This window comes from Dermochelys coriacea, chromosome 6 (assembly GCF_009764565.3).
Source record: "Dermochelys coriacea isolate rDerCor1 chromosome 6, rDerCor1.pri.v4, whole genome shotgun sequence".
Taxonomy (NCBI): Eukaryota; Metazoa; Chordata; order Testudines; family Dermochelyidae; genus Dermochelys; species Dermochelys coriacea.
The window spans coordinates 99068385-99091652 of NC_050073.1; the positions used below are offsets into that span (position 1 = coordinate 99068385).

Genomic DNA, 23268 nt, shown 5'->3' on the forward strand with positions numbered 1-23268 from the left:
CAAAAATAGTATAAGTCAGATCTTTCTGTGAATGAAAATGATTACTTGAGAGGGAAGAGATTAGCAGATGTGAGCGCTGCATAGCTGATTGTGCTAGTCACATTTTCCTCATGCAAGCCAGGCAGTACTAGGGCATGTAGCTTGTTTAGATGTATATCAGTGTGCCTTTCCTGGTCTTTTGGCATCTTTGCTAAACACAAAAAGAAAAGGAGTACTTGTGGCACCTTAGAGACTAACAAATTTATTAGAGCATAAGCTTTCGTGAGCTACAGCTCACTTCATCGGATGCATTTTTCCGATGAAGTGAGCTGTAGCTCACGAAAGCTTATGCTCTAATAAATTTGTTAGTCTCTAAGGTGCCACAAGTACTCCTTTTCTTTTTGCGAATACAGACTAACACGGCTGCTACTCTGAAACTTGCTAAACACAGAATGTATTTGTGCTGGGCAAAACACAGTGGAAAGCGGAAAACCTGGAGTTAAGATGCTGACCTGGCCTGAAGTGAAGTCCAGTCAGAGGAGAACACCTTCTGCAGGTCAGGGACAAGTACCTTCCACTTCAGCCTCCTGGCAATTAGGATAACCACCCTGGCTCTGGGCAAGTCACAGCTACAGCCTGGGAAGGGCCCAGATGAAACCTAACGTTTTGGCATTGGTGAGGCCTCATCTGGAGTACTGTGTCCAGTTTTGGGCCCCACACTGCAAGAAGGATATGGAAAAATTGGAAAGAGTCCAGCGGAGGGCAACAAAAATTATTAGGGGTCTGGAGCACTTGATTTATGAGGAGAGGTTGAGGGAACTGGGATTATTTCATCTGCAGAAGAGAAGAATGAGGGGGGATTTGATAGCTACTTTCAACTTCCTGAAAGGGGGTTCCTAAGAGGATGGATCTAGGCTGTTCTCAGTGGTAGGAGACGACAGAACAAGGAGTAATGGTCTCAAGTTGCAGTGGAGGAGGTTTAGGTTGGATATTAGGAAACACTATTTCACTAGGAGGGTGTTGAAGCACTGAATGGGTTACCTAGGGAGGTGGTGGAATCTCCTTTCTTAGGGGTTTTTAAGGTCAGGCTTGAGAAAGCCCTGGCTGGGATGATTTAGTTGGGGATTGGTCCTCCTTTGAGCAGGGGGTTGGACTAGATGACCTCTTGAGGTCCCTTCCAACCCTGATATTCTATGATTCTAGCCAGAGCAGTTGGCCCCCAGCCATACCAGCAAGAGGGGATAATATGGACTTAAATGCCAGACCCCTCCCACAGGCAATGCTATCCTCAGATGAGAGAATGGGGCCAGACCATAACATGGTGACCTGTTTCTCGTGTGGGCAACCAGGACACATCTGAAGAGAATGTTCCCTTATGAACTACAAGTATGCCAAAGTGTGGACAAGTGAAAGCAAAGCTCAGAAGAAAGGACTCCCCAAAATAACAGTCCCCATATGGACCAATGGGGTGAAAGCACCAGGTCTGGTGGATGTAGACTTTGGTGCAGACTCCCTTGGTCAGGCAGAAAGAACTCCAGGTGAGACAATCTTCCTCCAGGGCACTCATGGGGATGTGAAGGCCCACCATAGCAGATGACTACATTTAACTGTCCTTCTGGTAGCTCTGTCCTCCATATTGGCTATCTTTTTATTATTGGTCGAAAGGGGTGTTACTTTTGGGAGATTATCTGTGAGTAGGAAAACTGGAGACAAGGGCCACTGACCCAGTCCCAGTGCCTGGGGCAGGTCTGAGACTGGAGGGACTAGCCAGGTTAAGAGAACTAGGGAACCCCTTTGAGGGGAGTTTGAGGTCCCTGGGACAACCATTCAGGTCACAGATAGGATTGGTCACTGGGCAATTGCCATTGCCAGGTTTAGAAGTTCTGACTCATGACAGATTTTGTCCGTGAACAAAAGGTGAGCTGGGCCTACGATTAAATTGCAGCTGGGAATGATGAGGTGATACAACCCCAGCACGTGAGACAGGGCCCCACCTTATACTCCTGCGAGAATGCCTATTCTGCATCAATTACTGGTACCCTGGTTATACCAGCTAGCACATGACATCCCTTGTGCTGGGTACTTAGATTGGGAGAATAGCTTGTCCCAAGCGTTGGCTTACTCTGACTGGCTGAGCTTCCCCCTGGAGGTCAGAAGAATAATGTGCCTCTTGTCCTGAGTGCCAATTAACCGCTCCCTCAGTGCCACTTCCCCGAATGAAAACTCCCTTAGAACCAATTGGGATGGATATGGTGGATCTCCTGGAGAAAAGTGTGGTGGGATACCAATACAGTCTTGTGATTGTAGGCTATGACACACGGTACCCAGAGGCCACTCCACTGCACTCTACAAAATGACAACAGTCACCCCAGAACTCGTGGAACTCTTATATCCAGTAGGGATCCCCTGAGAAATACTGGTGGGATAGAGAACAAACTTTACATCCCAGGTGATGCAGGAGCTATGCTCCCTATTGAAAATCAAGTTGCTAAAAACCTCCATATGTCATCCACAGCTGGACGGTTAGCTGAGAGATTCAACAAAACCATGAAGGAGATGTTAAAAAAACAAATAGGCTCTTCTTGTTCCAAGCATTGGGACCAGCTACTTTCTCCTCTTTTGTTTGCTATAAAGGAGACAGCACAAGCTTCCATCAGATTATCCCCCTTTGAACTATTATTTGGGGGACAGCCTCAAGGAATATTAGCCCCACTATGGAAGGGCTGCATGAGCAGGTCCCAAGGTATCCAACATGGCCAGGATTGTTATCTAACTCAGGGAGTGCCGCAAGAAACCAGGAGCTTTTGCTCTTGAAAATCTGTTGAGAGCCCAGCAGGCACAAGAACAAACATACAGCCAGGTGAATGTCTACAGTACTTCCAACCCAGGGATACGATGATTGCTTCCCAGCACAAAACCCGAGTTGCTAGCCAGATGACAAGGACCTTTTGAAGGGATTTGTCAGGTTGGCCTCATGGACTACAAGATCCACCTAATTGGGAGGCAGAAAGAACCTAGGCTCTAACATGGGAACCTGCTTAAGAATTGGAAAATCAGAGAGGGGATGTTAATAACTCTTTACCTGCCAGAGCCAGAGCTGGGGCTCCAAGTACCCATTTCCCCAAGGCCAGCACAGGTGCAGATATATGCCGAACTCCTGTCTGAGCAAAGAGCTCAGGTTTTACCCCTTGTTGAGGCCTTCTCCAATGTAGTTTCCTCTGCACCAGGTCAGGCCCAGCTGATACACTGCCACATCGAAACAGTCCTGGGTCAGTGATATAGGGAGACCTCATGGCCCTTATCACAGAAGATGTGGGGGACTGTTTGGGAGCAGATGCAGACTACACTGGATCAAGGGTAGTCGAGGAGTTCCAAAGTGACTGGCCAAGTCCCATCAAGCTTGGCCCAAAACTTGATGGTTCCAAACACTTCTGCATAGACTTCTGAAAAGTTAATGTGATTTTGACTTTTGATGGATACCCAATGCCACAAGTAGACAAACTTTTGGAACAGGCAGGGCCTGCCAGAACTTTAGAGCTTACAAAAGGGTATTGGCACATCCCCTTGTAACCCACATTGCAAGAAAAAACATCCTTCTCAACACCCTTCAGGCTCTTCCACTTCCAGACAATGCCCTTTGGCTTACACAGAGAACCCACAATATTTCCATGTTTAGTGGACAAGATACTCAGGTCTCATCAGCAATATGCTGCTGTATATTTGGATGACATTGTCATATACTGCGACCACCTGGAGCTGTTCTCCAGTCCTTGGCTGAAGCAGGTCTCATAGCCAATCTGGCCAAATGGAAACTAGCAAATAAAGAAGTTATTTATCTTATCTGGGTTATAATGCAGGAAGAGGTCAATTTAGTTTAGGCTGCTAGACAGTGTGCTGGAATTGATAGTATGTCTTATTGCTCAGACAAAGAAACAGATAAGACACTTCCTTGGGCTAGCTGGCTATTGCAGGCAATTTTTCTCTGGTTTCACTATCGTGGCCCCTCCGACAGACCTAATAAAAGGTGGGAGTCCAAAGAAGATCCACTGGAACAACAACTGTGAAAAGGCCTTCAACACTGTGAAAAACTGGTTGTACCAGGAGCCAGTCCTGTGCAATCTGGATTTCTCAAAAGAGTTCATTTTACAGATGGATGGCTCAGATGTAGGCCTTGGTGCTGTACTCTCACAGGAGGTGGATGGTGAGAAGCACCCAGTCCTGTACCTGAGTATGAAGCTGTTCCCCAGGGAGAAGGCCCACTCTCTGACTGAAAAAGAGGTGCTAGCCATCAAATGGGCCGTGAGCCTCTTAGACATTATTTGCTGGGTAACTCTTTCCCCCGCATTAGGGGCCACATCTCCCTTCAGCAGCTCAAAAAAAGAAAGAGAAAAACACCCATGCTATACAGTGGTACTTAGCTCTCCAATCCTATAACGTTAGGGTAGAACATCATGTGGAGCAAAACACAAAAATGTTGGACTTCTTTTCATGGGAAGTGGGGGAATCCAGATCAGTGGGGGCTAGGGGAAAGTCCAAGTTCCATCTTAGATAGTGGGGTATGCGGTGGGGCAGGTGCCCACCCTGGTCAGGGAGCAGTTAAAAAGCTCGTCTGCACACAATCAGCCCCACCCCAGCACACCTGTGAGGCCTGTGGCACCTAGAGAGGGATGACTCCTTAAAAGGGAGGCTACAAGCCCACTGAGGGTAGCACTCAGATAGAAGTGGAGCTAGAACACAGAGGTCTGTGCCCTGCAGAGCTGGGGCTGCTTGTACAGAAAGCTGGTGAAAAGAAAAGGAGTACTTGTGGCACCTTAGAGACTAACAAATTTATTTGAGCATAAGCTTTCGTGAGCTACAGCTCACTTCATCGGATGCATTCAGTGGAAAATACAGTGGGGAGATTTATATACACAGAGAACATGAAACAATGGGTGTTACCATACACACTGTAAGGAGAGTGATCACTTAGGATGAGCTATTACCAGCAGGAGAGCGGGGGCGGGCAGGGGGAAGAAAACCTTTTGTACTGATAATCAAGGTGGGCCATTTCCAGCAGTTGACAAGAACGTCTGAGGAACAGCAAGAACGTCTGAGGAACAGTGGGGGTGTCATTACACAAAGTAAAACTATTTCCTCATGTTATTCCCCCCCACCCCACTGTTCCTCAGACGTTCTTGTCAACTGCTGGAAATGGCCCACCTTGATTATCAGTACAAAAGGTTCCCCCCCGCCCCGCTCTCCTGCTGGTAATAGCTCATCTTAAGTGATCACTCTCCTTACAGTGCGTATGGTAACACCCATTGTTTCAAGTTCTCTGTGTATATAAATCATCTCCTCACTGTATTTTCCACTGAATGCATCCGATGAAGTGAGCTGTAGCTCACGAAAGCCTATGCTCAAATAAATGTGTTAGTCTCTAAGGTGCCACAAGTACTCCTTTTCTTTTTGCGAATACAGACTAACACGGCTGGTACTTTGAAACCTGTCAGAAAGCTGGTGGTGAGCCTCTGCCAGCTGGACTTTCCAGAGAGGTAGAGGGACCATCTTAAATTCACTTCACTTTACTTTGCTTTTCATTAGTGCCCAGGGTACTGCTTCTCAGATGCTCAGGGGGCTGGGACCCCAGCCCCATTCACAGAGACTATTTACCTTTGGTCTGGCACAGTCCAGACTGTTTTGTGGACTGCAGGATTAATTTGTTTGCCTTTTCCTTTCTTTGGGACTGTGATCGCATCCAGTGGTGGGGGAGCCACCTCCCTCAGACTTACAGCGGGGAGACTGCACTTCAGATCAGTCCTACAGCAACACCCACAGCCAGAGAGGCACTTTGCCCTATGCCCCTGGGGTACGCCTGCTCTGAAGAACAAATAGCTGGCTCTCCAAATGCTGCACACATATTTTTTTAAAAAAAAAATACAGTAAACTGTATTTCATAAAGCACGAGGCAGTTGCTGCAATGCAGCTATCTGAGAATTTGCTTATCTGTGAATCAGATTAAGCAAAGAGCTGCTTGGGAAACTTAACCAAGCAAGAGCAAACACCAAAAAGTTGGCAGCCTCCCAGCTTTGCTGGCTACCTGCAATATTATTTTGCAAATCTCTATTAGTCTCTTTACCAGACTCAGTGTCCCTAGTAACATAGGCACATTTGGCTAAATTGCAGCCTGTGAGCTGGCTCAGCATTTAATCCTAGCTGCCAAAAATGTGTGGTGTTTTGTTTTTTAAAAAAGTCACGTCTCCAAGGAATCTGTCACTCAAGATGCACAAGAAAAAAACAGAAACCGCTCAACACGCTAAGCTCCTCATGCTTACTCAGCTTAGATTTGGGCCACTTTTCTTCTTGTCCAGAAACAAATTGTAGGGTGGCTGCCATTTGAACTGCCCTGGGTCTGGAAGTGAGCTTCAGTTTGCTCCTAATCATTAACTGATAGGATGCATTATGTAGTTTGTTAGGCTAAAAAAACCTAGACACAGGGACATGGACTTCTCTTCCTTCACATTTAATGAAGGCAAAGTGAAGGGATCCTCAGTGGAGTTCTGACTTCTCTTGGGCTAGTTGCTTTACTAATTGCCTCATGCTCTAGCCATGTGTTCAGAAGCATATTTATTATGTGTTTAATTAACTGCTGATCATTTTTCATGTGAAACCACCAGTGTCACTAACGTTCACTTTTGTGCAGCTCTTTGAAATGCTAAGGTAACTTTTTGTAGAGTACTTTGAAAATGAAGATGGGCTGGGTAGGGGCTGAGTATTTTTCTTATAATTAGGAACTGTTGCAAAAAAATGTGGTAAGTTCAAATCAACCTTGTTTCAATGCTGTCCCCCCGTTATTGTTAATATTGGTCTGGCCAAAAACCTACAGAGTGACAGGTTCCTAAGGTATACCAAGTATACCTCAGTCTGCCACGTACAAGGGTCCCAGCTATAAGCACGCTATTGTTTAGCAATGCATGGGTATAACTGTGTGACATTCACTTGCTCTAAGTGGTGGAAGAACAGCAGTAGAGGTATTAAACTCTTGGACTTCAAGCAGCCGCAGGTGATTTCCCGCTTGCATACAACTCCATCCAGCTCTTTTATAGTACATATGGCCAAATTTTACTATGGTACAACGGCATCAGTACAGAGTATCTCCACTGAAATCAACTAAGGGCTTGTCTGCAAAGGCAGGTATACCAGTAGAAGATACAGTGTGAATTTACAACGCAATTGTTGCATTAGAATAAGAGAACCCACACAGGGCGTTATACTAGTATAACTCTTGCACTGTAAATTTACACCCTATTTATATGGGTATAAGTGGCTGGGGTAGTTTTTTTGGGTGGGGTTGTTGTTGGATTTTTGGTTTAGCTTATGTAGTTTTGCAAAGGGTTTAAGCTAAACTGAAAAATGCTCTTAAACTGGGATAAGATGCTCTTAAACTGTGCACCCAGACAGGTAAATGGGTACAAATGTGTTGATTTAACTATACTGGTATAATTATACTGATATAACTATTAAAGCTTTCCTCTGTAGACAAGCCATAAATTACTCTGGATTTAAGTCAACATAACTAAGTAGAATCAGGCCCTCAGTTATTAAAATCTGGAATGTATTTTAAGTTTCACCGGAATGGAGTCATGTAAACTCTGTAGAAGATTCACTGGACTGGAATTGCTATATTGTGAGCTGTACTTAACTATTCTCACCCATTTGAGAGCAAATGTAGGGCCCAGATTGGCCACTCCTCAATTAAGCTCACTCTGAGTAGTCTCTGACTTCAGTGGAACTACTCAGCAGGAGTAAGGATAGCAGAATTGGGTCCTTTATCAGCTGGAAACTGAGTGCCTGATTCTGTTACGTTAAGGCCCCATTTCATCACTGGCAGAGTAAAGGAGCTTTAACTGTGTGTAAGCATAACTTTTATGCCTACTTGAAGATGCCTTTACACTGCCAGAATGGTGTAAAGGGACTTAAGTGTAACTGAGGCCTTGTCTACACTGCTGGCAGCGTATAGGGTATGTGTAGCTACATACCACAGTGAAAATTGGGCTGCATCCATGCTGCAGTGAGTAGCTACATGTGGCAGTGAAAGGCTCAGGCACTAGGGAGGCTGCAGGGAAAGACTCTGGCAGCTCCCTCCTACCAGAGCTTTTCCCTGCTCTCTGAACATTTTTCTGGGGTGGAGAAAGGCTTCAGCAGGAGGGAGGCAGTGGGACACTACATTGCTAAAAATAGTACTGCTTAGGCATGTAGAGGATATACCCAGCGGGTTCAGGTGTATCTTTATTCTTCGAAGTAGTGCCACACCCTCTATACTGCTATTTATATCTGGGCTGGGGTAGCGCACAGTATATGTACTCTACTACACCTTTGTTTACCTGCCGCGTTCGCAGATTTGGCCAATCGCGGCTACCACTGGCCGCAGTTCGCCACTCTAGGCCAATGGGGGCTGCAGGAAGCAGCACGGGCCGAGGGATGTGCTGGCCGCCCTTCCCGCAGCCCCCATTGGCCTGGAGCGGCGAACTGCAGCCAGTGGGAGCCGCAATCGGCCAAACCTGCGGATGTGGCAGGTAAACAAACCGGTCTAGCCTGCCAGGAGCTTTCTCTAAACAAGCAGCGGCCCTAGTTTGAGAACCCTGGTCTACTCCACCTTGCCAGAAGCATAGCGGTAAAATCAGGACCTGACGATGGTTCTTTTCCCATCAGTTCAAGGGAACCAAAAAGCAAATCTTCCTGAAATGAGGGCTCTGCAGGTCTGTTTGCAGGGTAATTCCGTTTCAAACTGTTCATGAACAAGGCACACAGTATTTTTGTACCATAGCAACCAGAAAAAAAAGTAGGAAGGGAATTTTTTGTAGGTAGTTACCTGTTTTTGTTTGTGTGGTTTTTTTTAAGAAGGGGAAACTAAAGCAGGTTTTCTGAACTTCCTCATGTCATGAAGCAGCACATTAGGGAGTATGTGGAAAGCCACCAGCAGGGCAAAAGATGGACAAGTTTGCTTTTTTGATTTCAAAGCATGTCAAACAATTTTAGGTGAAGACCACTCCAACTGTGACTGAATGGCCAGTGTTATTGACAAAGATTTCTACTCCACCCCCAGTCAATTGGGCCAGAGCTATTTGAGTAGGCTACATAAATAATTGATAGGGACACCTTTTGGTTAAAAAAACATTCAATTTCTTTTGCCTCCGGTTATTAATAAGTTGTGCTTTGTTTATATTTTGCATTTCTCTTAGTTTGAACAATGACCATAGACTAGTCATTTTCACTCTCTAGTTTGGATGCACTAGCTTAGTGCTGCAATTAGAGCTGGTCAACAGTTGTTTGTAAAAGAAGATTTCATTAAAAAAAAATAGACCTGTATCAGGTTGGACTAACTCTTTCCGTTTTTTGACAGGGAATTTCTAAATGAAACAAAATGAAAATATTTGTTTCCAATTGAAATTTTTGTTATTCAAAAATAGAAAATTGTTCAAAACATTAGACTCCTTTTTTGCCACTGAATGCAAGAAAATGAATGATGTCCAGGTTTGGGGGTTTTCCACTTTCTTTTCCACTCTAACTTTTCAAAAATTTCTCAACTTCGGAAAAGTTACAGACCCGCAGAGTTGCAAAGTTTCCTTTTATCACTTTGTAACTTTTCCAAAGTTGAGGAATTTTTGAAAAGTTGTAGAATAGTAAAAAAAGAAACAGAAGGAAAGAGGAATACAATAAAGAAGAAAACAATCTCAGACATCCTTCATTGTATGGGACAGAGTAACATGAAAGGGAGGAAAAAAAAGTGGACATTTTGAATTTTTTTTCAGAAAAAAACTGTGAACCTTTTTGAACAAATAAGACACAACTGTGCTGTTTTGAACCCTGCAAAAAATAGAAACAACTTTGAAATTCCAAATCTCTATAGGTAGGGTAACCAGACAGCAAATGTGAAAAATCGGGATGGAGGTGGGGGGTAATAGGAGCCTATATAAGAAAAAGACCCAAAAATCGGGACTGTCCCTGTAAAATCGGGACATCTGGTCACCCTAGCCATAGGTTTTAGGTTTTGGAAAAAGTTTGCTTACAAAACCTATATTCTGGACTAAATTTGACCCTAACAGAAGTAATTGAATTAACATTAAAAGACAATACTTCTAAATGTTTGAGTGAATTTAGTGCACACAGAAGTAAGGTGCTAACAGTACTGACTGTAGCCAGGCATAATATTGGCAAGAGCCGAGCAAGCTTCCTCTTATACAAAAGTCTGCTAATGCACAGCTTAATCTTGACTTTCCACTTAAATGGACATTTTGTTGATTCAGAGAATCTCAGTAGGGAACTAACTAAACCCAACAAACTTGTTTCTACTTAGGATCTAATTAGGACAGGAATATAGAAGTGAAAGGCCAGATCCCCTTGTGTTAAAATGTAATTCCTAGGTTCCAAGTCCAGAAGGGACCATTGTGATTATCTAGTTTGACCTCCTATATAACACAGGCCAGAGACCTTCCCCAAAATAATTCCAGGATCATATCTTGTAGACAAACATCCAATCTTGATTTGAAAATTGTCAATGATTGACAATCCACCACAACCCTAGGTAAATTGTTCCAATGGTTAAATACCCTCACTACTAAAAATGTATGCCTTGTTTCCAGTCTGATTTTGTCCAGCTTAAATTTCCCGCCATTGGGTCATGTTATACCTTTCTCTACTAGATTGCAGAGACCTGTATTAAACATTTGTTCCCCATGTAGATTCTTATAGGCTGTAATAAGTGACCCTTAACTTTCTCTTTGTTAAGCTAAATAGATTGAGCTCTTTGATCCTATTATTATAAGGAACGTTTTTGAATCCTTTAATCATTCTCATGGCTCTTCTGTGAACCTTCCACAATTTATCAACATCCTTAGTCCCATAGAGTAGCACCTTACTTACTTCATGTGTGGTCCCAGTGAAGTCCATGGAACTATTTGTGGAACAAGCTGCTATGCAATCTGAGGCAGGGTGTTAGATGGCATTCTTTGTTTTTTCCAGCATGGCTCTGTTTGGTACCTACATCCATATTTATTATATGGCTTGATTTTTCAGAGGTACTGAGCACCCAAAATCTTAATTAATTTCAATGGGAATTATGGGTGATCAGCACATTTGAAAAATCAGGAGAATTAGTTAGGTGCCTGTATATGGATCAAGGAGCCTAGCTTTGGGCATCCTCACTGGAAAACGTTGGACTTCACCTTTCAGTGTCTTTCTTTACCCATGTGTAAACGGAGATTAACAATTAACGTTTGTAACCTGCTTTGAGATCCTTGGATGGAAGTGCTTGGACCTGCGAAATACTATTATGTAGGTTTCCATTAAAATTAGGATATTGTATTTTATTATTAGGTGCCAAGGTCACCGTTCCAGAGACTGAAGCCTTCCACTTGTTCTCTGACCAGGCGGAGCACAGTCAATGACAGTGAAATCCTCCTTATATCACCCTCACCAGTGTGCCTCAATTCACGGCCCCAGAGGGACCACTAATAGGGTGAGAAAGTAATACAGGCTCTGTAGCCTATTCGTTCTTTGCCATCTCTGCTGAAAGCTCCTCCTGTGAATGCTGGCACTGGCAATGGGTTTTCATGAGATGAACACTCATCTGCTGAGAAATGGATGACTACCAGCTTATTCCATATGGGCCCCTGACGAGCTCTCAGAAATATGTGATCATGAAATTAAAGCCTTTGTGCACTGATATGTACAAGGGAGTTGATTTAATGTTAGGTGAGCAACCTTAACTATAGCATTTCCTGTGGGTTTTTTTTGTTTTTGTTGTTGTTTTTTTTCCTGAGTCCTTCACTCTGCGACCTTTGTTCTTCTAATCATGTATGTATATTGCCATGAAGTGCCTGAAAAAAAATGTAGAGGACAGAGTGCTGACTGATCAGTTTCGGTTTAATGCCTCCACACCAACAACTACAATGAGATATTTGTACTCTGCCCAAGATCATCTGTGAACAGATTCATAGATTACTAGGCCAAAAGGGACCATTGCAATCATGTAGTTTGATACCTTGTATTATACAGGCCACAGGATTTCCCTTAATTCCTATTTCAACTAGCCCATATCTTTGGATTTTTTCCTAAATCTTGTTTTAAAAATCTCCAGGGAATCCAGCATGGCACTTGGTAAATTGTCCCAGTGATTATTTACCCTCACTGTTCTACTGTAAATTTGTCTAGTTTCAACTTCCAGCCAGTGGATCATTTTATATCTTTGTCTGCTAGACTAAAAAGTTCTGTTATCAAATTTGTGTTCCCCGTGTAGGTATTTATAGACCAGTGTGGAGAGATTCAAGTGGTGCAGAGCAGCCTAGGGCTGTTAATCCTACAAGAGCAGCCATGCTTCACTCCAAACGCTGGATCCATTAGCTGCAAATTAGGGAAAGTTCTGTTCTAGATCTAAACTTTGCAATTTTCCCTTATTTCTATAATAGGCTGAACCAACTTGCAGATCCAAACACTCTCAACCTTTTGAGGAAGTTTGGATCCAGATCCACACTTTGCAGTACGGGTCTGTGATGGAGTGTACTCCCCACATTGGCCATGAGAAAGCTGAATTAGGCCAGATGGGCCCAATCCAGGGGAGAGATTTAGGCTAGGAGGAGGCCACTAATTGGAAGCAAATTCACATGTGAGGGTACAGGTGGGCCTTACATAAAGCCAAGAGACTGGCAACAGCTGCAGCATGGCAATCATTCCTTTCCTCCCTTTTGAGGGAAGGCGGGCTAGCAATCCTGAGGCCTAGGAGAGATGGGTTTGACTAGAATGAATGGATGCAAGGTAGGAAGTGGTCCAGGGGTGAAAGTAATAAGGGCCAGGGAAGCTGCAGACCTTGACTGCTTGTTAAAACCCCTGGGCTGGAACTCAGAGCAGAGGGTGGGTTTGGGTTCCCCTACCAACCACTGCAGATTGGTACTGCATGGACAGTGAACTAGAAGACTGCCTGAGTCACTGCAGGCGTGACAGGGTTAGGGCAGTGGATGTTAGGAGTGCCGGATGCTGCTTGAGCAGAAAGACTTTAGAGGATATCACCCTGCGTGCCCTTCCCCCCCCCCCCCCACCTGGCTCAGAATGCCTAAAGGGGGTGCAACCCCAGTATAAGTAATGAGCCCTGTGACAGGGCCCATCTAATGTAACCCTAGCCTGTCATGTCTTATACCCTAATTTACCATAATCCTGATTGATTATTATTTTGAGGACTAGGATTGGAAATTACAATTCAAGCTAGGAGAAATGTTTTGGCCAAAAAAATGCAGTTTTGGTGTCACCATAACATTTCTTGCAATTGAGTTGATTTTGCTGAATTGGTCATGTTAAAATGCCACAAAAAATGAGACAGCCAAAACATTTTGTTTTGACATTTTCTAAATTAAATGTTTCAATTTTTGGATTCAAAACTACAACTTTTCATTTTGAAATTTCCTTCAATTTTATGAAAATTGAATAACACACACTTCATTTTGACGTGGATGAAAAGTTTCATTTGACCCAAATCTCTCTCACTTTTAAATTTGTCAAACAAGTTTTTAAATTTTTTTTTTTTTGGGTCAACCCCACAGAATTTTTTTTTAGCTTTTCAGAATTGTCTGAACAAACAAAGCAAAAAAAAAAAAATCAGTTATTTGCACAACTCCACTTACTTACTATCATTCATGTGACATGAAGCTGACTAAAGAAACGTGGTGCAGTAGTTAGCTTCTATGATAGTCAAGGTGAAGGTCTGAACTCAAATTTGTTTTAACGTGGTTGGCTGTGAGGAATGCCACAAATGTATACTTTCTCATTCTCTGCCAGCCTTTGCATGGGTTACAGATAAAGCACCCTCCTTGTGTCATCCCCACTCAGCCCTTTTCTTACAACTGGACTCTCTCTAGCTTTGTAATTGCCATCATTCTCCATCTAATTCCAACAGTGCTGTAACATCAGCTCCATAAAGTCTTAGCTTTCTCCCTGTGTTGGATCTGATACTCCCTGAAGATAATATTACAGCGTTTGACAATCTCACCCAGATTTACATGCTTCTGCCACAAGCCAGCTTGTCCTCGATTTCAGTCTCCTGGTATTTGATGCTTTTGGTCCAAAGGTTAATCTGTTGTTCTCATCCTTACAAGTGGTGTTTGACAGCTGTTGCCTCTGTCTTTCTCAGTAGCATGCTGGCTGACAAATGTTGTGAGACCTATAGACTGCCTCCTCTTACACCAATTCTAAATCTGTCTGAGCATCATTTTCCTCTAGGACAAGAAAAGCATAACAAAACTCTTGTTTCTCTCTAGATATAATTTAATGTAAGATTCAAGAGAAATGTAGATGCAATTTATAATAAAAGGAACAAATCAGTTAATCAATTCTGACAAACAGCTTATTTCAAAAATCCAAAATCAAGACAAACTGACAAAATACTATATAGGATTTTTTTTGACTTGTGTCCATTCTTAAGATCTGATGAGTCTTCTCAATATAACTGGTGCTGGCTAACGAACAAAACTGAAGTTCATTTAGTGTTGTAGTTAAGTGGTTAATGTGAGTATATACTACCTCCCTCTCCTGGCTGGAACTGGAATAGCTCAGCTATGTGTCATGGACCTATATACAGCTAACCATTGACAGGTTCTCATTCAGATCAAGTCGTAAAGGTCTGGCTGCAGAAGCACAGACAACATATACTCTCTTTCTCTGCTCCAGCTGGTCTTGGTGTATATTACAAGTGACAGCCATAAAGTCCTAGACAGCCATGAGTTTGCATTATTTTTACACAACTGAAGACCAGGACCGAAGTCTGTACTGGGTTGACAGGCTCACTGCCCTTGTCAATGCCTTTGACTTCAGTGGGTTGTATAGGTTGTAAATTTGGCTCCTTAATGGTAAAGAAATGAGTTACGGTGGTGTCATGTATTTATTACACTGTTACCATGAGATAAAGCAAATTACCATGCTATTTCCAACGGAGCTACCATGCAATCCTGCCTAAGAAGGCATGGTGTTTTAGTGTAATTATTATACAACTAAATAATCCGAGTTGCCAATGAACATGCACTGTACATGTTCCCAGCAAGCTGCTTGAATTCAACTCAGCAGAGAGGGTGAGGGGATTTAATCCTGATTTGCAGTAAGAACTCAATACAGAGATGTGGTGCAGGCAGCTCCAGGGCTGGCTTTTCACATTTACATTGCAAAAACAAAAAGTGCCTGTTGGCCCAAACAAATCTCTGCCAAGATGCAGGGGTGGGAAGGCAGGATGTCACATCAGAAAGGCTGTGGATAAAAATCATCAGCTGTGTGTGAGGACCAAGCAAGCGAGGGCTCACTGTGGCAGGCTGCATGGCTCCTTACACTTGGCAGAGCAAAGGGAATTCTGAAGCTGTTCCCTGCTTTTTCCTCACCCTGCTCTGTGCAGCTACCTGTGGAATCTACTGTTAAATGGCTGGGTTAAGCCCTTCACTGCCTGGCATCTAGGTCTTGTGACTGCTGCACGCAGAAAAGTCAAGTGTTGCTATCGTGTACCGTATTGACTAGCATGGCATGGGGGTCCCAGCAATTAGAGCTGGAAAAGAACTTGTCACCTACTTCAACCCTATGCCAATGCAAGACTTGACTCTACAGTGCTTTCTAGAATTTAAAATGTGGAGCTTTCAGAGGCTCAAGCAATGGGGCTCCTAGTGCCTTCCCTGGGGAGGTTATTCCACAGTCCATAGATCTCACAGGCAGGAAGTTTCCCCTATGTCCCTTTCTTAATTTCCCCCATTACTTGCTCCTCTTTGCACCTCCTTGTACCACCCTAAATCATCCTTCTTATTCCAGTACCCACATCCTTCCACTGCCGCCCTGTAGATTGGCTGTAACTGAGCCAAGATGTGCATGTTTAGCTCTTTTATTTTTACTCATCAATCAACCCCTTCAGGCCCCTAATCTGTTCTATTCTTCTCAGATCTCCCTCCAATTTGACATCACCTCTCTGGTAATAAGGTGCAATATTTCCAATTGAATTGTATTGGAACTGTACAGAGCGAGACTGTTACCTCCCAATTCCTATCCCACAATTTGATGACTCTGCATATACAGCTACAAATTGCATTTATCTTTTCTGGTGTCCTAGTGCATTGCAAGCTCATGTCTAATTTGCAAAAAGAAAAGGAGGACTTGTGGCACCTTGGAGACTAACAAATTTATTTGAGCATAAGCTTTCGTGAGCTACAGGTCACTTCATCGGATGCTGTAGCTCACGAAAGCTTATGCTCAAATAAATTTGTTAGTCTCCAAGGTGCCACAAGTCCTCCTTTTCTTTTTGCGAATACAGACTAACATGGCTGCTACTCTGAAACCTATCTAATTTGCAGTTCGCTCTTACCATCAGGTGTCTCCCAGCAGTGCTGTTTTCCACATTCTCCTCTCTCATTAAACTGCTTTCAGTTTCCATGTGTTAAACTGCATTCTTCCACAATGAATTCTGCCTGTTTCTAATCTCTGACTCCAGACTGCTTTGTATTTGTCTTTTGGCCCTGCTGGTATTTGCATTTTCTCCCAGTTTAGTAACTTCTCTGGATGTTATTAACATGTGTGCTATACTGGATCACTACTATGAACAGGTTTCAAAGTAGCAGCCGTGTTAGTCTGTATTCGCAAAAAGAAAAGGAGGACTTGTGGCACCTTAGAGACTAACATTTATTTGAGCATAAGCTTTCGTGAGCTACAGCTCACTTCATCATAGGAATGCATCCGATGAAGTGAGCTGAAGCTCACAAAAGCTTATGCTCAAATAAATTTGTTAGTCTCTAAGGTGCCACAGGTCCTCCTTTTCTTTTTACTCATAAACACTAGATCTAAAAACACCAGTCCCTGCTATATGCTGCTTCATACTTACCCACACCTTTATATATACACACCAATGATCATTAAATCAGGCCCTGATCCTGCAGGGTGTAGTTTATGGTTATGGTTTATAGGGTTAACACAGCTGCAAGGAGCTCCACTTTAGTCAGTGGGACCTGCGAGGCATAGCAGCAGACTGCCTGCATGCTACATATTAAAGGACTGGGGTGTTGTGGCTATCCATCTGTTTTTTGCAAGGCCAGAAAGAGGCCTTGGAGAGCAATGGGCCAGATTTTCAAAGGGATTTAGGCACCTAAGGAGGCACAAACTTTTGAAAATCCCAGTAGGTGCCAATCTGAATCTTTATGCCCCTGAATATCTTTGAAAATCTGTCCCTTCCACAACGCATAACAATGAACATTGTCTCTCTTTTCACGTCAGTTTTCACTTTTTATTGGCAGGGTTCAGGATTCCAGGCTTGTTTGTCTGATTTTTAATCCACATATTTTGCTTCTTCAGACTTCCCTTCTTCCACTAATTATCATCATCTTCCATGTGTTTCCTTGGCTGGTATCTTCAAGACTAAATTAACACGGGGATATTTTGATAGTAGTTGTTGCAACGAAAAAAAAGGAGGGGAGGAAATATAGATTAATTGTATTTTGCCACAGCTTTAATTCATGTTTGTTTTAATGGATCCTTTGTACTTCTGTTTAAAGGACACTGTCTGATTAAGCATCATCTGCTGTAGTTTTAAAAAGAAATTTCCTCACCTGTGTGACAAATAATTTTATATTAAAATTGAAAATTTGTAAGTCTTTCACTTATCTCTGTGCTGTTTGTCTTGTGTTTGTCTCTACTTGGATAATAAAAATGGACTGATCAATATAAGGTTCTCCTGCACTACCACAATGTAATAATGTTTAGGCTTTGTAAAAGGTTGCTTTTACAAAATTTAATTTGGGGGGCCAAGTGTGCTGCATTGACTTAGTGCCTTTGACAAGAGACATTCAACTAGTTCAGGTCTGAAATTTGACCTACTTTACAATGTGCCCTAGATACTAAGAGCTGTATTTTCCCTTTTTCTTAAGTAATACCAAATCAAGAGAAAAATAGAGCCAGGCTAATTTCAGCTCTCAAATCAAAAGGATAAAATTGACACTAAAAGAAATAGAAATTTCCAAGAATCATGTGCTTGTTTTTACCAAAAGAAAAAAGTGATCTTTTAAAAATAAATAAATATAGAGGGGCCAGTGGTGAGAGTGATGATAAAACCTAGTGCTTAAATAGCGCTTTTCACCAGTAGGTCTCAGTGATTTACAAAGGAGGTTAGTGTCATTATAGATAGGGAAACTGAGGCACAGAGGTGCGGTGACTTACCCAAGATCACAGAAGGCCAGTGACAGAGCGAGGTTTGAAGCCGGGTCTTCTGAGTCCCAGTCCAGGACTCTATCTTTAGGTAACACTGCCTATGAGTACAGGCTCTGATCCAGCAAAGCACTTAAGCATGTGTTTAACTTTAAGCACATGAGCAGTCTCATTTACTTCAAAGTTGAGCATGTGTGTAAGTGCTTTGCTGGATTGGGGCCAGGGGCCGGGATCAACCTTTGCTTCAGGGTGGTAATCTGACTGCAGTAAGATAATAGCAAATAGGAGTAATCTTTCTCTCTTCCTTCTCCTTCCAGCCCCCTATTTAGGATCATGGCCTAAAAGAACACCTATCCCTCGTCCTTAACAACGCATCTACTTCACTATTCTAATGGTTTCTATCAGGCTAAAAATAAGCAGTCAGAAATAAAATGAAAGCTAATGAGAAGTAGCTGATTTCACCCTCTCCCCGGCACTGCCCCTCACACTGCATTCCCCCACTTCTCAGCAGTCTCCACAACGGTGCACACTGGGGAGGTCACTATTATAAAACAAATAGCTGCCACCTGAAGGATGGTGAGGACTGACACAGTTTCCACATTTACTTTCTCATTTTACAAATGTTCCCTTTCCAGTGGCTTCTGATATCAATGTAAGAGCTGCAAACATCTTGGGTCTGGCTCTTCCCTGCCATGCACCTTCTGTAGTCTTTACACCAGTGCAAACTGGGTGCGAGATGTCACTATTGGTGTACTTGATTGAAGAATTTCCAGTGGGCAATACGTTACATTTTCTTTACCCAGGTGTAAATGACCAAACAAGGTGCAAGTGGAGTTCACTGCTCAGTGTGCACTACACCACAATCACCCTCGGTGCCAAATTCATGGGGTGTGAGTCTCTTCTGCTCAAGCTGTAGCTACTCATAGGGTTGGGGGGGGAAGGGAGAGGGTATTTATTTATTTTTAAAGCTCTGGAGTTTCCCAGTTACATCCTCAATGTTGGTTAAGATTGTAGCTGTCACGCAAAGGAGGGAAGAATCAGGCCCCTTGTCTTTCTAGTCCCTGAGCTCCCTCTAGTGTTCACACATATACATTGCATCCACTTACTTTAGCTCTGGTTTAGTAGCACACGAGAGAGGAGTTCCACTTGTGCTCTTTGGGTCCAGTCCTGCACTCTCTGAGCTCGCCCACCCTAGCTCAATGAGTAAGCTTTTTAGGATTGACCTTTTTTTTTTTTTCCCTTCAGTTCACTCTTGGTGAGGAAGCTCTATAAGTAAACACACACCTTTACGCTGATGTAAATTAAACTGTGCACAGAAAGCACCGAGGCCCAGCTCCTCAAGGGCCTGAGCTCCTAAGCACACCACCTCCTTCTCTCAGGCTATTTGTTGCCATGGTTTTAACCAAAGGTGGGGACCACCCCACCCCACACACTCCTACCCAGGCTACACTGTGGCTGTGGTGTGTGCTCATTGAACCCTGTCACCAGCGTGTGCAGGGGTGGGATTTCAAATGTCAAACTTCGCAAATACTGTCCCACCTGCTCCTAGCATCGGCAGAGAAATGTAATCATAAAAGGGGGGTGTCAAGGTTCCTTCCCCACTCTGAACTCTAAGGTACAGACGTGAGGACTTGCATGAAAGACCCCCTAAGCTTATTCTTACCAGCTTAGGTTAAAAACTTCCCCAAGGTACAAACTTTGCCTTGTCCTTGAACCGTATGCTGCCACCACCAAGCGTTTTAAACAAAGAACAGGGAAAGACCCCCTTGGAAATGTCTTCCCCCAAAATATCCCCCCAAGGCCTACACCCTCTTTCCTGGGGAAGGCTTGATAAGAATCCTCACCAATTTGTACAGGTGAACACAGACCCAAACCCTTGGATCTTAAGAAGAACGAAAAATCAATCAGGTTCTTAAAAGAAGAATTTTAATTAAAGAAAAGGTGAAAAAATCACCTCTGTAAAATCAGGACAGTAAATACCTTACAGGGTAATCTGATTCAAAACATAGAGAATCCCTCTAGGCAAAACCTTAAGTTACAAAAAGACACAAAAACAAGAATATACATTCCATCCAGCACAGTTTTTTTACCAGCCATTAAACAAAAGGAAATCTAATGCATTTCTAGCTAGATTACTTATTAACTTTACAGGAGTTGTAAGGCTACATTCCTGATCTGTTCCCGGCAAAAGCATCACACAGACAGACCAACCCTTTGTCCCCACCCTCCAGATTTGAAAGTATCTTGTCCTCTCATTGGTCATTTTGGGTCAGGTGCCAGCTAGTTTACCTTAGCTTCTTAATCCTTTACAGATGACAGGGTTTTGCTCTGGCCAGGAGGGATTTTATAGCACTGTATACAGAAAGGTGGTTACCCTTCCCTTTATATTTATGACAGGGGGAAATCTCAGTGTTATAGGGTCTCAATTTTTGCTTAGTTTGAGTATCTGAGAGGACCTTAGGTACAGAAACAAGGCTTCCCAGCTAAAATCAGACCTTTTCTAACTCGCTATGTCTTACAGGTGATGTACTCCTTTAGCTGGGCTTGGGTTGGGTGCTTTCTATGGCACACTTAGGCTAATCGTTAAAGCTACTGTATGATGCCAGAAATCCTGGGAAGGTTACAGATGCAGGCTGACCCTGAGGCAGTCTGATGGCACGAGCTGACAGGGTCCCTTGCTCTCTCTAAAAATATGGTATAGTGAAGTGTAGTTGGCATTCCTGAAAGGTGATTTGGTAGCCTTGGGGCTCCTATTCTTCCAATGCAGAGGACAAATACCTTGTTTTAAAGTCAAGGGCAGTCACTCAGATCCTTCAGTTTGCGAACTGGGCCCCTGGAGGCTGAAATCTTTGATCCACAGAGGTACAGCATAGGACAGTGCTAGCTTCCCCCCAGCCACTGACAATATGCCTCCAACCTGTTCTTTAGGTGCCAGCACTGGAAGGATAGGAGAGGAGTAAGTCCAAATACCACCAGCCCTCAGAGCAGAATAACCACCAATGTCTGACATGGCTGGAACCCCAGAGGTGAATTTATAGCTCAAGCTAATCTTATTTCGGGCAGGAACTGTCATTTCCTCTATGTTTGTGCCAGTGCCTAGCACAATAGGTCTCTGACTTAGCTGACTTGTAGGCATACAATGGAACTGTTAAATAATAATAATAATCTCTAGTCTGATGCCAGTCAAGTAGTGTGGTGTGTGTGTATTTACACCTCTTCACAACAAATGGTCGCTCTTCACTTCTCCTTAAAGGGGTTTTCTTGTGTTGTTTCAGTCCTGCCACAGATTCTGGTGAAGAAGATGATGATGAGACACGGCCATCTCAGTCCATCACTCTGCAAAACTGCCTTCCAGTGTCTGGCATCTGTGTTCTTGATAAACTCATCAAAACATGCCCAGTCTGGCTTCAGCTGAGCATGAATCGGGACAAGGCTAGAGAGATACTCAGCAAAGAAGCAGCAGGGGTAAGTCTACATTTGTCCAAAACAATTTCAGTTCAGAAAAGCACATTTCCTGGTCCTCAGGGAAGATGGATAGCTGTGGTATGGTTTTGGTTGTTTGTTTTTTTGCCCCCCCCCCCATCCCCCCACTCCCAAAGTGAAAGCAAACATATTTAGCAGTTTCTGGTCTTTGTTGGCTAATCTTATGTTTGTGGGATAGACATTTCCATTCTCTCTAGAGTGGTGGTGTGTGTAAAAGAGAAGGCTTATACCTTTGATTTACTTAGCAGTTGGTGTCTGGGAATAGTTTTCCTATTTGTTTCATAGCCCTGCTCTGTTGTGCTTTCAGATATCTCCATACACTCTCTGTAGTCCGATGCAGTATTTTTCCAATATCTCTGACATGTAGCTTCCTTAAAAAGTGAAATCTTAAAGGTGAACAATAACAAAAGTGTGTTCATATCCCTAGTTTGCTTCTTTGGGGTGTCAGTTTTGCTTGTTGATTTTTGTACCTTAGGAAAACTAGCAACATCAAGCCTTGTCTTCCTTGTAGGAAAACATGAGAACTAGTGGCAGTTCTTTCAGCCCTTTATTGACAAGAGATGGAAACAAATCTTTTCTCCCAAGCACATGTCATGTGTTTGTGATAGAGAAGGGTTGACAAAAACAACAAACAAAACATGTTGTGCTTTAAAAAAAGTTTTGATACAGTTGCTCAGATTTCATGTCCTTGGTACTGTGATGTCATTACAGTACCTCTCCAGTTATCCATAGAAGTTCCCAAAGTAGACAAGAACTGAATTTCTAATGTAATCAAAGCAAGATATAAAATGCTTTTTGTATTGTTTACTCTGTGGGGGAAAAACTCTGAGGGATTCTTTATATGTCATAAAGAATTGGGAGGTGATAAGGAGGAAGTAGGGCGGATAAGCCCAGTTTTTCCCTCTACTAAAAAGTGGCCTGCTCCCACTTCTCTTCATTCACTGGCTGGTGTTCTAAGGGAAGGTAACAACCCTGTGCAAACCAAAGAGACTAAAATGACTAAATGAAAACTGATCTGGAATGAGGCTAGGATTAGGGGTAGAGATGCTGCTGCAGGGAAACCTGAAGCACAGCCAAGCTGAAGGAGAAATGTTAGGCTTTTTTATGGTTTCATTGTTCTTTAGTTTACCAATAAAGCCAAATCCCAGGAAGGGGTTAGGTGAGCACAGATGCCACAGAGTGAGCCAAGGCCTGCCGCCTGTACTTACGTTGAGTTGTATATTGTCATCTGAGGAGTGTCACTAAGCTCAGTGTGACTATTCAGTATATGAGTAAGCATAGCAGAATTGTGTTTATCGGAGAGAGTCTGTTCGGTCTCATCGTGTCATGAGCCTTGAAATGTTGCTGGGGTATTGCGGGTTTTCTTTTTTTAAATTAAGTCCTGATGCATGAGGAGACCTGGTCCAAAAAAAAAAAAAAAATGAGGGCCTGGTGTTTGTGATAAAGGAGGCTTTTACAGTAAAGGCTGTATCTGAGTTAGACTAAAGCCTATACAAGGCCATCTCCCCAGATGAAGGGAGTAAGTCCCAGGGACACATGGTAGAAACTAGATGACTCAGACCCAGGCCTGCTGAGATATATACAAATGGCAGCTTGAGTTGAGGGACATGAGGAAAGGAGTAG

At 43.2% G+C, this 23268-nt stretch overlaps 1 protein-coding gene across 2 annotated transcripts in view; it reads left to right on the forward strand.

The window, feature by feature from the left end:
• The window catches only part of RIN3 (Ras and Rab interactor 3), a 117152-nt gene that overhangs the window by 12408 nt on the left and 81476 nt on the right, over nucleotides 1-23268 (forward strand). The window contains exons 1-2 of one of the 2 annotated variants that reach the window (XM_043516379.1): nucleotides 5482-5510; nucleotides 21438-21627. In XM_043516379.1, coding sequence (XP_043372314.1) covers nucleotides 21580-21627 — 48 coding nt within the window. In that variant the 5' untranslated portion in view covers nucleotides 5482-5510; nucleotides 21438-21579. Of the gene's footprint in view, nucleotides 1-5481; nucleotides 5511-21437; nucleotides 21628-23268 lie in introns of those variants that run through there. The other variant, XM_038408103.2, reaches the window with a different exon arrangement.